This window comes from Tenrec ecaudatus, chromosome 5 (genome assembly GCF_050624435.1).
Source record: "Tenrec ecaudatus isolate mTenEca1 chromosome 5, mTenEca1.hap1, whole genome shotgun sequence".
Lineage (NCBI taxonomy): Eukaryota > Metazoa > Chordata > Mammalia > Afrosoricida > Tenrecidae > Tenrec > Tenrec ecaudatus.
This window is the reverse complement of record NC_134534.1, coordinates 103,917,134-103,931,561: the sequence shown is the minus strand read 5'-3', so window position 1 is coordinate 103,931,561 and position 14,428 is coordinate 103,917,134. Positions and strand designations below refer to the sequence as shown.

General features: G+C 43.5%; 1 protein-coding gene and 1 pseudogene across 3 annotated transcripts in view; one reads left to right on the top strand and one right to left on the bottom strand.

Moving 5' to 3' along the window:
• FANCC (FA complementation group C) overlaps positions 1-14,428 on the top strand; it is a 375,212-nt gene that overhangs the window by 330,077 nt on the left and 30,707 nt on the right. For all 3 annotated transcript variants that reach the window (XM_075549793.1, XM_075549791.1, XM_075549792.1), the window contains exon 8: positions 7,940-8,096. In XM_075549793.1, coding sequence (XP_075405908.1) covers positions 7,940-8,096 — 157 coding nt within the window. The remainder of the gene's footprint in view (positions 1-7,939; positions 8,097-14,428) is intronic.
• LOC142448188 (peptidyl-prolyl cis-trans isomerase A pseudogene) lies at positions 13,276-13,861 on the bottom strand (annotated as a pseudogene).

Genomic DNA, 14,428 nt, shown 5'->3' with positions numbered 1-14,428 from the left:
AAATGTGCAAGTGTCGCTTCCAAAGATACCTAATAAGGAATTAATTAATTGTCCAATAAGAACCTAAGCTATAATCTGTGAATAACTTACTAATGAGTAATTAATTCATCTGGCATGAACTTGCATATAACATTGTGGAAATTGGTCACCTGAATCCGACCAATGGAGACGCAGGTTATTTAAATGCCATCAATATTGCTCTATGTAGTTTGCAAATTGAAAACGAGGGTCTGAAAAACCAAAAAATAAATTACAGGGCTGACCTGCAATCAAACTTCTTTTTAAAAAAATCATTTTTGGAGGAGGCTCATATCACAAACCATACATACATCCATTGTGTCAAGCATATTTGTACATATGTTGCCATCATCAGTTTGAAGACATTTTCTTTCTACTTGAGCCCTAGGTATCAGCTCATTTTACCCCCTCCCCCTTCCTCATAAACCTTTGATAATTTTTTTTTCATGTCTTACAACAACCACTGTCTCCCGTCACCCACTTTTCTGTTGTCCACTCTGCCTTCCCCCTCATTAACATCGATAGGACTTTTTGTTTTGGGTCTTTGATGCCTATAACTGATCCCATCGACACCTTATGCTCACACAGGCTGGTGTGCTTCTTCCATGTTGGCTTTGTTGCTTCTCAGCTAGATGGCCACTTGTTTATCTTCAAGCCTTTAAAACCCAGACCCCTATATCTTTTGATAGCTGGACACCATCAGCTTTCTTAACTACATTTGCTTATGCACTCATTTTGTCTTCAACGATCTTGTTGGGAGGGTGAGCATCACAGAATGTGGAGTTATTAGAACAAAATGTTCTTGCATTGAGGGAGTACTTGAGTAGAGACCCAATGTCCATCAGCTACCTTAATACTTAACATAAATATATGTACATAGATTTATTTTCCCATGGTTGTGTATAAATATACATATATATATGTGTACTTATATTTAGACCTCTATAAATGTCCTTTACTTCCTAGTTCTTTCTTCTATTTCCTTTTACTTTCCTCTTGTCCCACTATTATATTCGACCTTCATTCAGGAAAACTAGATAGATAGATAGATAGATAGATAGATAGATAGATAGATAGATAGATAGATATGGAAAATTAGACTTTAAATGGTTCAGGTACTATACAATTGAATTGTTTGAATAAATTAAGAAGAGTTGTGTAGTCATCACCGTAATCCATTATTTCAGGACATTTTCTTCCTTTTGTACTCATGATTATTGGCTTCCTGTTTCCCCCAATGTCCCCTGTCTTAATCCTGAGAAACTATGAATCTCTTTACTATCTCTATAGATTCACCTAGTTTGTTTCCAATTGTAGCTATTAAAAAAAATTGAAACCAAGTTATTTCATGAACAGCAGGACCAAACTTTTTTGAAATTGACATATCTTACTCATTCCTGTATATCCATTCACATACAGTCTGTTTTTCAATCTCATCAAGTGGGGTTATACAAACATGAATGCTATCAACTTCCCTTTCCCCTCCTTCCTCCCCCCACTCACTTCCCATACCCTCAGGGAACCATTACTCCTGTCACTGTGTCTGACAGGTCATCTATCTTGTCTAACATGAACCGAGCTCTCTTAAATATACTAATGAACAAACACAAATCTAACATGATTAATGAGGTATAACATATAAAGACCTTAATAGTAAAGGGAGGAAATCTTAAAGGACTAGAGGATGGTTATGTGTTACATCAGTGGTGTACTGCACCCCGGATTTATCATCCATTTTTTCTGTGTTGTCCTTCTGGAAGGGACTGTTCAGTTGTCTTGCTGGTGGACTTTGTTGCTTCCTTGCTAGATGGCCGCTTGTTTAATAACAAGCCTTCAAGACCCCAGATGCTATATCGTTTTGATAGCTGAACACCATCAGCTTTCTTCACCACTTTTATTTGCTTATGCACTCATTTGGTCTTCAGCGATCATGTCAAGAAGGTATCATACAATGCCACATTATTAGAACAAACTGTTGTTGTACTAAAGTAAGATTTAAGTAGAGCACCAAAGTCCATCTGCTTCCTTTTTGCATTTTAATATATATACATATATAAATAAATACATATATATCTATATACATGTTTTTCTTTCCTATTTCCCCTTCCTAACCCATTATCATATTTATCATCCTTCACCGATTAGTAATTCCTTTCAGATACAATTGATTGATCAAACATGACCAGAAAAGGTACACATACCTCACCGTCAATTTTTGAAAACTTACTGTTCCCCCTGTATCTATCATTATTGGCTTCCCTCTCACCTCACCTCCCATGACCCCCAGGAACCATCAGTCCAGTCGCTGTCTATGGAAGATTGCCCCCCCCCTTTAGACATTCATTATGGCCCCCTTGTGAGTAATCCCCAACCAGTTCAGATGGGGTGCCAAGTGCTGCTTCCTAAGTTAGAAGTCTGCTATTGGGATTCTTCTGAGACTTTGTGGCTTCGCTCCCATCACTGATCTGTTACACTCTCTTCTTGATTTGCCCCATGTGGGCGGAGGACCAAATTTCTTAATCCTATGGAGCTGCTAGTGGTTTTGAACTGCTGACCATGTGGACTGAAGCCCAATGCATAACTAATACAACACAGGGCTCCAAAATTATACTAAGAAATACATAAGTTTTATTCTCAAACCAGTAAATCATAATAGTTTTGTTCTCATTTTCACCGTTTGGAAATGTTTATGTCTACAGTTTTCTTAACTTAAGAGCTTTGATTTAGAGCACATTCTAGCTTGTGCTGCAGAATGTCACTCAGACACTATGACCCTGGTGTGAATTGCCTGAGCGGCATGGCTGTTCAAAGGGACAAGACGATCAGAGTCTCTGACCTGAAGAGCTTTCACTGAAGTAAAAACTTTTCTTATGATACACACTGTGATGTTACATGTGTCCCAGAGAAAGACAAAGTGTGATGAAAGTAAGTCAAGAGATATCAGTGCTATTTCGGAGAAGGTGGAAGTTATTCAGCACCTAGACTTCCCCTCTGCACCCTAGAGCTTCCTCTTTCAGGGTTTGCTGGCTCTCTGACAGAGGTTCCAGCCAGTTTCCAGGGTTATTCTACTTGCCCTTGAATGCTAGCCAACAAACCCTTCTCCAGGGGCTCCTTCATGTGACAAAAATTAGCTGCTGGTCTGGACTTTGAAAAACCTTCCTTAAATTTCAAAGAGCAGAACAGGCTCCGGCATCTGGCTCATAAAGGGGAGTTGTCTAACTGCTCTCCCTATAGGGCTCAGTCTCAGCTCACTTTCTACCTTGAGCTCTCTGGGCTTTCCATCTGCTCTGATGGCTAAAGACTGGCCTTCAGATCAAACTGCCTGGTTTAACTGAGTCCTTGGGCAAGTTGCTATCTATCTCTCTGACATCAGGCCCCATCTTTAAAATAAGGGTAATAATTTTAGCTGTCATAAGTACTGGAATACAAGTAAAATATTTAACATCACTCCAGATTTATACCAACTGACATTGAATTGGTTCCAGCTCATGGCAACCCATGTATGTCAGAGAACTGTTGCATTGAGCTTTCAAGGGCTGATTTTTCACAAATCTCCTTTCAGAGGCACCTCCGGATGGGTTCAAGTCTTTGTCTATCATGCAAGTGTGTTAAACATTTGCACCACCCCAGGACTCCCTCCCATGCTCGTGTCCATGCCATAGAGTCATTTCTGACTCATAGCAACCCCATAGGACAGGGTAGAACTGCCTCATATGGTAACCAAGGCTGTAATTTTCACATCCATTTTACCTGCCCGTGGCATAATGATTGCCTTATAGCAGTGGTTCTCAACCTTCCTAATGCCACAACCCTTTCATACAGTTCCTCATGTTGTGGTGACGCCCCAACCATACAATTATTTTCGTGGCTAGTTCATAACTGTAATTTTGCTACTGTTATGAATCAGGTAACCCCTGTGAAAGGATCATTCAACCCTCAAAGGGGTCACGACTCACAGGTTGAGAACCACTGCCTTGTAGGAAAGCTTAGTAACCATGGTAAAAATGAGGGACTGAATGACTGACCCCCATCTTGTGCCAGTTAGTGTAATAAAGGAACAATGCATGGAAATTACAACCTAAAAGACTAATGCCAGAAAAGAGACCCTCAGTAGTGGTCCCCAAAGTGCGGCAGGTAGTGAGGGAAACGTGTCTTTCCTGGTATGGTGAGTTTGGTGGGAGAGCTGTAGATCAGGCAGGGCACGTAAGATCAGAAATAGGTTCAGGGGCGGGCCATCCCTTCCCTCCTTTTCTCCTGAATTCAGCTGACTGTTGGGACAGTCCCTCCACATTTCTCAGCCTCTTCTTGATGCCTGTTTTATGCTCAATTTTATGTAGGGCTAGGTCTGCAGGAGTGATGCTGAGGGGGGAAAAAATTAGAGAAGCCACCAAAAAGCATTCCCCATGTTTCCTGCTTTAGTCCTTTCTTACCCTGGTCTGTTTCCTGGGCCTCTTTCCCACACACAGCAAAGTGACTCAGGCTTGGGTCCCATAGCCTCTGTGCTGGTGGGGGAGAAGTTATGGTGATGGAATAGGCAGGAGAGGCTTGTTAAAAATGCGAAACCCTTGTGTCCACAGATTTAGTTTTCTTTTTTATCACAGTCAACACAAGCTGACCTTGCAAGGCCCCTGCTGTCTGTGGGGGTCCTTGAAAAAGCAGGGAGAGCAAAGGAGGGCCTCAGGGACAACACTTCTGCCACCTTGGAGCCCCTCCAGTGGCTCTAAGTGCCACCATGTCCTCCTCATGCTTCTTCCCAGAGGGCAAGAGAACCCTTAACTCCCTGACAGCCTCCAAAAATATTGTCACCTAGTAATGTAGCTGCACAAAATGGTAAGGCCCGCTTTGTATGACAATGTCACGAAATACGTTTTTATCCAGTTTCAGCCAGCTGTAAAGATGTAATCATTAAACATTTACTGTATCCCAAGTACCATGCGAATCACTGTACGTGTGCTATTGTGTTCAACATTTGCAGCCGCATTCTGAAGAAGATGTGCCATTTTACAGGTGAGAAAACAGGCCTAAGCATTAAGCCACAGTCCCATGTCATACAGGTAGCAGGTGGAGGTGCTGGATTTAACCTCAGATCTGACACATTTATTTATTTTTTTATTTTAAATCATTTTATTGGGAGCTCATACAGCTCTTATTACATCCATCCATTGTGGCAAGCACATTTGTACATTGGTTGACATCATCATTTTCAAAACGCTGTATGTTTCTCCTTTTTTTTTTGAGACTCAGAATTGGTTTATTGACACAATGCCCCATGCTGTCCTCTGCTCTCAGAACAGCTCTCGGGATCAAAAGAACCCCACCCAACTCCCTGAGGTTGGCGTCTTAGCATCGTTCCCCTCCCTGAGGGAGGGCAGAGCAAGGACCCCTGCCTGATCCCATCAGGCCACCTTTGGGATGGGGAGATGCCTGAGCATCACAGGGTGATGTTACCATCTCCCCAGCCGTGACTGCAGGGGTCACTTTTACTGGGGTGCAGAAATGGTGTGCCCCTGCCTATCCTGAGGCCACCCTATAACAGTCACCCCAGGGAGGACAGTAACCAGACCCAGACACATACTTCTGCTCCCCCTCCTTCAAACTGTCCCCACCACTCCCCGAGATCCAGGCCATGGCAAAGGAGCTGGCAAAGAGGGAATGGGGAGTGGAGAGGACCAGGGTCCCGCTGTTATGTTCCCCTGGTCTCCAAGGGGCTGGCTCTTTCTACTTGAGCCCTTGGTATCAGCTCCTCTTTTTTACCCCCTTCCCTCATGAACCCTTGATAATTTATAAATTATTATTATTTTTCATGTCTTACACTGACCAATGTCTCCCTTTACCCACTTTTCTGTTGTCCGTATCCCTGGGAGGGGGTTATTTGTAGATCATTGTGATCAGTTTCGCCTTTCTCCCTCCACCTTCCTCTTCCCCTCATGTTATTGCTACTCTCATTATTGGTCCTGAGGGGTTTATCTGTCCTGGATTATTGTATTTCCAGCTCTTATCTATACCTGTGTACATGCTCTCATCTAGCAGGATTTGTAAGGTAGCATTGGGATCATGATAATGGGTAGGAGGAAACATTAAAGAACTAGAGGAAAGTTGTATGTTTCATTGGTGCTATACTGTACCCTAACTGACTCGTTTCTTCCTTGTGACCCTTCTGTAAGGGGATGTCCTGTTGTCTACAGATGAGCTTTGGAGCTCCACTCCGCATTACCCCTCATTCACATTGAAATGATTTTTTGTTCTGGGTCTTTGATGCCTGATATCTGATTCCGTCATGATCTCACAGGCTGGTGCGCTTCTTCCATGTGGACTTTGTTGCTTCTCAGCTAGGTGGCCACTTGTTTATCTTAAAGCCTTTAAGACCCCAGATGCTATATCTTTTGATAGTCAAGCACCATCAGCTTTCTTCACCACATTTGCTTATGCACCCATTTTGTCTTCTGCAATTGTATCAGGAAGCTAAGCATCACAGAATGCCAGGTTATTAGACCAAATTTTTCTTGCATTGAGGGAGTGCTTGAGTAGAGGTCCAGTTTTCGTCAGCTACCTTAATACTTAACATATAAATATATGTATATTTCCCTATCGTTATATATAAATATATTTACATATGTACATGCCTGTATTTAGACCTCTGTAAGGGCCCTTTGCCTCCTAGTTATTTCCTCAATTTCCTTTTACTTCCCTCTTGTCCCACTATCATGTTTAGCCTTCATTTGGGTTTGAGTAATTCCTCTCAGTTACATTGCCCTTGATTAAGCCCTACCAGGCATCCTATGCCCTCCTTGCCATTGATTTTGGATCACTTGTTGTTCCCTTGTTTGTTAACACCCACTTCCTTTCCTCCATCCCCATCTCCTGTGTCCCTTGCACCCATCAGTCCCATTAGTTTCTCCCCCAGATTTTTTTTATCCCACCTGTCTTATCTAGATAAACATGCAGAGACAATAATAAACAAAAACAAGGCAGAGCAAAAGAAAACAAAACAACAACTATAAAGAAAAAAGCCTATAAATAGTTCCAGGTCTGTGTTTTCTGGTGGCATCTGATTGGGTGCCACAACCTGGCCCCAAAGTCTATTTTTGGTATTGCCCAAGGACTTCATTGCTTTGCTCCTCTTGCTGCTGTTTCAAGCCCTTAGCGTTTCACCCCAGATCTGGCACGATTCCCCCACTGTGCCTCCAGTGCTATTCCTCAAAGTGCTATGGGTCAGTGAGGAACTTCGTGTCTCATGGTGGGGCTGGCCCTATGGTCCTCTGTGCATTGGCTGCTCTGAGCAGGAATATCATCCTTGGGGCTTGGTGGGCCAGGATGTGTTCCACTCTCTCTCCTTCCCTCTTCCTTTGCTCCTGTGTGCTCTGATCAGACATGTCCCGCTCCCTGAGCTGTGGCTTCAGTGCTGTCCTCTGAAGTGAATTTTTTTGGGGGGGAGGGGGTGTGTCCATGTAGTTGGGATTGAGGCCCGCCCCACCGACCTCTCTATTGGTTCCCTGCTTCATGCTAGTATGTTGCATTCATGTCTTGGCACACTGAGTTGAAGTCTGCTGACTCCTTACTTTATACCATTATGCTGCACTTTAAGATTGCAGTATTCCTGGCTATTACTAGGCCTTCTTCACCATCTCATTTATTCTTATTCTTCCATAAGAATATATTTGCTTATCCCTCTTGAAAGTATTATTGTCATTTTCCTGAGCATTTCTGTAATTTCTTAAAGTGAATTGCAATAGGAGGATATTGACATCTCGCAAATGGTTACATGGTAGATATTTATGGACATTCTAATTATTTATTGTTGCTCTGATCCTCATGAAAAGAAATTTCACACATTGGACTAGTAACTGCATTTTTAACGATCTTGATCTTTCGCCCCCAGTAATCCATTTCCATTAAAGTGGTGTTTCCTTCTTACTCAAAGGAAGAAGATTCATCTCCCAGCAGCGGCTATCATCTGTCTCTGGCTTCGCCATCTTCCCAGCTGTGAAAGAGCAGCTCTGCACCTGGTTGAAAAGCTGATCTCCTCTGATACAAGCACTCTGCAGAGGGTCGAGTGCTGCCTCAAAGATTCATTGCTGGTACGTGCTGCACGTTGAGGACAAGAGACGATGCTGGCCACTACCATTAGTGTTAGCCAGAGAAGAAAAGGGGGCAAGCAAGGGGTCGGGGAGCAATTAGAATCTTTAAAAATAATCATATTTTCATTTCATTATAAAGATACCTAAGATGGGGACATTTCTGCATGTGGTAGAGAAAATAGATTCTAGGTTGTCTTGATTCTGTCTCCCCTCAAGATCTCTAAAGAACAATACTTATTATTTCAATATGAAAAATAGGTTTTTAAGAACTGAAGATCTTATAGATAAGAGTAAGAATACATTGAGAAGGGAATTCAAGTAACAACCTTTTAACTCTTCTCTAAAGGAAAATTAAATACTCAAAAGAATCAAACTAAAAACAAAAATTATGAAGGTAATATTTAACACAGCAAGTATTTAAATAATAACTTTTTGAATGATTAAAAAAAGCAAAATAAAACTAAGATTCCTGTACATTTGCTTTTTGTGGAAGGTTGTCTCCACATGGGGACGCCACGGGTACCTTCATAGCTAGTCAGGCAGTCTGGGACTGCTCGACAGATTTCATAGCTTGACCTTGTGTGGGAGGGAGCCCAGTGGCATCTGTGTGCCTTTGTTTAAAGCCAAAAATCAAACTTGTTGCCATTGAATTGATTATGACTCATCGTAACTCCACAGGACAGAATAGAACTGCTTCTGTGGGTTTCCAAGGCCGTAACACTTATGAGAGTAGAAAATCTCATCTTTTTCCTGCAGAGTGGCGGATGGTTTTGAACTGCTGACCTTGTTAGCAGTCCATTGAGTAACCACTACGTAAGACCAATGCAACCTGACAAAAACCATTTGGACAACTCTAATGTGTCCTCCTCACACAGCATCTGTTCTATAGGCACCCAAAGGGTGGCAGAATGTTTCTTGAGCAGACGGCGAGTGCTTGTTCCAGTCGTAATGTTTTTGTTGAGGAGTCAACAGTCTTCTGTGCTGGCCATGCCAACCTCCCAGACACCTCCGGTTTACTTAATTCACTTGGAACACACACTTTTCTTCCATTCCTTGTCAAGTAGGAAACAGTGTAATCCACCACCATAGGGACCTGTTAGGGCGGGCTGTCCCACAGTGTTTCAGGGGCTGTAAATCTGTACTAAAGCATGCTGCTTCATCGTTCTCATGGAGTGTCTGCTGGGGTAGAACCACTGACCTTTCCATTAGCAGCTTAATTAATAACTCACTATGCCACCAGTGTAAAGGTTCCTCAAAGAGTCAGTGGTCATCTTCCTCTGGTCCATGGCTCTCCTGAGCCCCTGCCTTTCCTTCGAGTTCACTGCAGACTGTTGGTGTCCCTCCTTGCCTTCCACTTCAGGGACTCCACTCAGCTCTCTGGGTCTCAGGTTGCCCAGGCAAATGTGGGCAGTGTTGCCCTCCCCTGCTGTCCATGCCGCCTTACCAGACAGAAAAGTAGCACAAAGAGACGCAGAAAAACTGACTTGAGAGTTTGATGGGGAAATGAAACAAAGAAAGATTTGAATATGAGAGGCCCAAAGAGGGTAATTACAATTTAACTTTACCATTCCAAAATGGTGCAGGAATAAAGGCAAGGAATAAAACACGTGTCACATTTAAAAACAATTACAATGAAATTCAAATAAAATGAACAAAGGCCCCTGCAGTGCCTCCCAAGAACAACTGTTTATGTCTCTGTCTTTCTAATTTAAACACTTATTCAATAATGTAAGGCAGGTGTCAAACTGGCAGCCATGGGCCGTATGCAGCCCCCGAGGTAATTTTTTGTGGCCCATGATGCTCTGAAATAAAATGTAACAAGGGAATTGTGTGTATGGTATTGCTTCGATCTCCCCTAAGCACTATTTTCTTCATAACATTTTTTTCTATTTTCATTTTATTGCCTGCTGTAAGGCGATCTTCTCTGGTGCTCTGCAGTGTGAATTTACACTAACTGGCTATGTCTTTGCTTTTGGGGTCCATATTAAAAATATCTTTATGTCTTCTCTATAGTGAAAAAGTTAAGCCTCACTGGCTTGTCTAAATTGGCTTGATTCTGAAACCTGTTAGAGATCCTTGGGTCCTCCCCTGTGCCCACTCCCTGCCCTTCTGGCCTGTGGAACTTGGGCCCTGGGCTTCCCTGTGCACTAGTGAAGCAGCAGCAGACACTCCCAGTGAGCATCACACCATGCGGTCTTCAGCTTCTGGTTCATAGTTTAAAACCACCCCCTCACTCAAACAGCTTTGCACCAAAAGCACTTATCAGGATCCTGTGGGGGGAGATTCAGAGCTAGCTTCAGTGTGGCTAAAGGGATATCCTAGAGGGGATGATTTGGTATAATTGATTGTGGCGTTTTCAGGATGTGACCTCTCTGCCTTATGGTTCAGGGAGGTAATTGCAGTGCAGATGGGGAGCTGGGGCCCTTGATGGGTGTGGATCAGCTCACAGCCATGGCAGGCCCCACAGTGCTGGGAAGCCAGGCAGGCTGGACTGAGGCTATGACACAACTTTGTGATTAGGCAGGTAACCTGAAGAACTACTTCCTAATTGCATCAACTGATTCACTATCACCGCACAGTATCTGGGTGCTGTGACAGCACTGTCCAGAGGCATCAGGGAGACAGCTGCAACTCAGGTAACACCAGACAGCCATGCACCCCTCCAGGAGAAATGTGATACCTATTATATTATATTTGGATTTTGAGAGTAATTAAAGCGTGATGGTCTAAGTAACTTGTACTTTGTATGGAACACCATTAATTATGTTTCCATCCAGGATTATTACTGGAAAGTCTATAGTTACCAAAATTTAACTAAAACAAAAGGTAAATGGGTGGAAGCTGTTGTACAAAGCCCGATAACCTCTCCAGTACCCTTTGGCCTCTTGGGGACTTGGAGACCTACTACTTTCCCTTAAGATTCTGAATAATAAGGAGGTGATGCAGTGCCACCAAACGCTAAATGAGTCCACAGGTATTTGGCTTGTAAAATAAAAATATGTTGCCAAACACCTGTTGACTTTTGAAGTTCACCCTTTGGCTGCATGGGCTGCACCATTCTAAGTTCCCTGGCTGCCTACCGTAGTTGATAACTCTGAAATAAGTCAAGAGACTTGATGGCACTGTAGGATAAGCACTGGGATGCCAACCACAAGGTCGGCTGTTCAAACTCACCATCTGTTCTGAGGGAGAAAGATGAGGCTTTCTACTCCCCTGAAGATATACAGTCTCAAAACCCAAAGGAACAGTTCTATTTCATCCTAAAGGTTGCTGTGAGTAGGATTTAACTCCGTGGCAGTGAGTTTGTTTTAATCTAAGTACGGTGGGAACTCCATGTTTGGTGTTGATGTGCAGACCTCTTCTTTGAAAAAGTAGGCTGTCCAATGTTTCTCTTGAAGCCTCAGGCCCTGGGAGATTATAGTCCATAGTTCCCAATCTGACCTTGAAATTGATGTCAGGAAAACAGTGACAGACATTTGCTAATTATTCAGCGTTCTGGGCACTGCTAATTTTCCATGGCTGGCCCTAAAGCAAAGGATGCTGTGCTTCCCAGTAGTGATTCGACTTGTCCAGTGCAGAAAGTTACTGTCTGGATTCCATATTTCAGTGGAAAGTGCTGGCCAGGTGGTAGGTAGCACTGTGCTTGGCCGCCTCCTGGCTTCCTGCCAGGCCCTGCATTCTCTCTCCTTGGCCGGTCCCACATGCCACCTGACACGCAGGCTGAGTCTGAGGAGATGCTCCTCTGTCTGTAAACCTCCTTGCTGAGGGCAGAGCAGGAGCAGAGGAGGGAGACAGGAGAGGCACCAGGGAGGGAGGGCTATTTTTCTTTCATCGGTTTCTAGGAGAACACTGCTAGCATTCTCTCCTAGCTAAGTGTCTTCAGAGTGGCTTGAGATTTTTCTTGTTCCCAAATACAGAATGTTGAGTACCCAGATAGCTCAGTGCTGTCTGTGTCCTCCTTAAGAGGAGATAGGATGTAACCTTCCTCTTTGCCTACTGGAGCCACTCCAGAAAGCAAAACAAAACAACCTTCATGTTCACAACACTGTGGCATACCATTCCCCCTGAGTAAAGAAGAATTCGCTCTGAACTCTGTGGTTGAATGACTTTTCACTGAGGTTCTGGAGCTTTCTTTTTCTCCTTTTGCATTAGCCTCCCTGAAAGCATTTTCTTTTAGAGCTCTTTAGTGCAATGTGTGCACTGTAACAAAATCTGGAAAAACTAACAACCTCCATTGAGCCTCAGGAGAATGGGAAAGCGTAGTGGTGGTTTATGTAAGTAGTTGATAGGTAAAGATACCATTTCCAGATAACAGTTACACTTCCCAGCATCGACCTCAGGGGGGCACCAGATCACCCAGCTCTGTCTACAAGGAAAGGGGCCAGGATTCCAAGTTTGGTATTTACTGTTGGGAACGTAGGACTTTGCCACCAGTCCAAGTTGAAGGGATAGGGAAAAATACAAAGGAGCTTCAGTTGACTCAGAACTGGGGTTGGGCCTTGCCACTGAGCGACTGAGCTGGGAGCAGTAGGGAGGGCCCTGCAGAGCTTTCCAGTGGGTTGACTCTTGTTCAGCTTCAGGAGCTAGGCCTCCCCATTCTACCCCAGGCCCCCCTTCTATTAACTTAGCATTCTCACAGAGCGAGAGTATATTTAAAACACAAAAGTATTTTTGACAGGTTTTCTTTAAGTCCAGGAATGACAGATTTATCACTAATTAAACAATAATTGCATTAAGGCATACTTGGGGGAAAATTGCTTTTAGTATAAACAACATCTGGTAAAGATTAAAAAGAAAAAATAGTTTTTCCAAGCTCAAATTTGTTGAAAGAAACTTGAATGTTTGGGTACAAACTAAATCCTAAAATGTATAGGGAGGAGTATTTGTAATTTCATGTTTAGTATTTGGAAAGAACACGCCATAATGAAACATACATATTCATAAAGGTGACTTAACTTTATGTGATAGACTTGAAAGTTTTGTATAAGTAGATTTTTTTAATTGTTTATCTTTTATTTCATAATCATAAACTTAACTCTGCTTTCCAGCTGAACTCAGGGAGATTAAGGAAAGTAGGAAACTCGAAGAACTGGAGTGAGAGCACAAGATTAAACGATACTGCAAGCACATTGGGAAGAGAAGGGTGATTTCCCAAGCTACACAAGGAATGGTCTGGTGCTTAAGATGAAACAGAAAATTCTGATCACATTTAATTAGAGTTGTCCACAGTCAGCAATGGTGATCTTCTTGCTGGTCTTGCCATTCTTGGAACCACAACGCTCCATGGCTTCCACAATGTTCATGCCTTCTTTCACCTTACCAAAGACCACGTGCTTGCCATCCAACCATTCAGTCTTAGCGGTGCAGATAAAAAACTGGGAACCGTTCGTATTGGGTCCAGCATTTGCCATAGACAGGATGCCAGGACCTGTGTGCTTCAGGATGAAGTTCTCATCTTCAAATTTCTCTCCATAGTTGGACTTGCCACCAGTGCCATTATGGCGTGTGAAGTCACCACCCTGGCACATAAACCCTGGAATGATTCTGTGGAAGCAGGAACCTTTGTAACCAAAACCTTTCTCCCCAGTGCTCAGAGCGCGGAAGTTTTCTGCTGTCTTTGGAACTTTGTCTGCAAACAGCTCGAAAGAAACGCGGCCGAGGGGCTCGCCGTCGGCGGCTATGTCGAAAAACACAGTAGGGTTGACCATGGCTGGGCACAGCAGGACCAGACAAGACTACAGGTTCAGGCGGCGGCGTCTGCAAAGCGGCCGTATAAGTAGAATTTTAAGCAAATTATTTTTTATTCAATAAGGAGTTCACTGTTGAATCTTAAAAGATCATGTTTTTTTTAAAGAAGACATTTTGTTATGAACATAAAGAAGAAAACCAAACCTACTGCCCTCAAGTCTATGTGACCCCAGTGACTTTCTAGGACAGGGCCCACGGCCCTGCGGGTTCCCATGACTGCAGCTCGGTGGCAGCAGCCAGCCTCGCCTTTCTCCCAAGGAGCCGCAGCTGGGGGCTTCAAACGTGGAGCTGTGGTTAGCAGCCAGTGAATGACCACCATGCCACCAGGGCGCCACGTTATGAACAGTCAACCTGTGAGTTCTGTAGGCACATCTCAGGCCCTTCCCTCAGCCCTGGAGGTTATTGGCTTGGAAGACTTGGGCACACTGTGGGGACTGACTACCAGGCTGGGAGGGGAACTGGAGGAATAGCTTCCCAGCAGTTGATTTCTTGCAATGGCCTCGTTATGGTGAGGGTCCAAGGCTCTGTATCTAGATTTAAGCCCATTTGGAACCCAGTCCCATTGTTATTTTAATGAAATCATA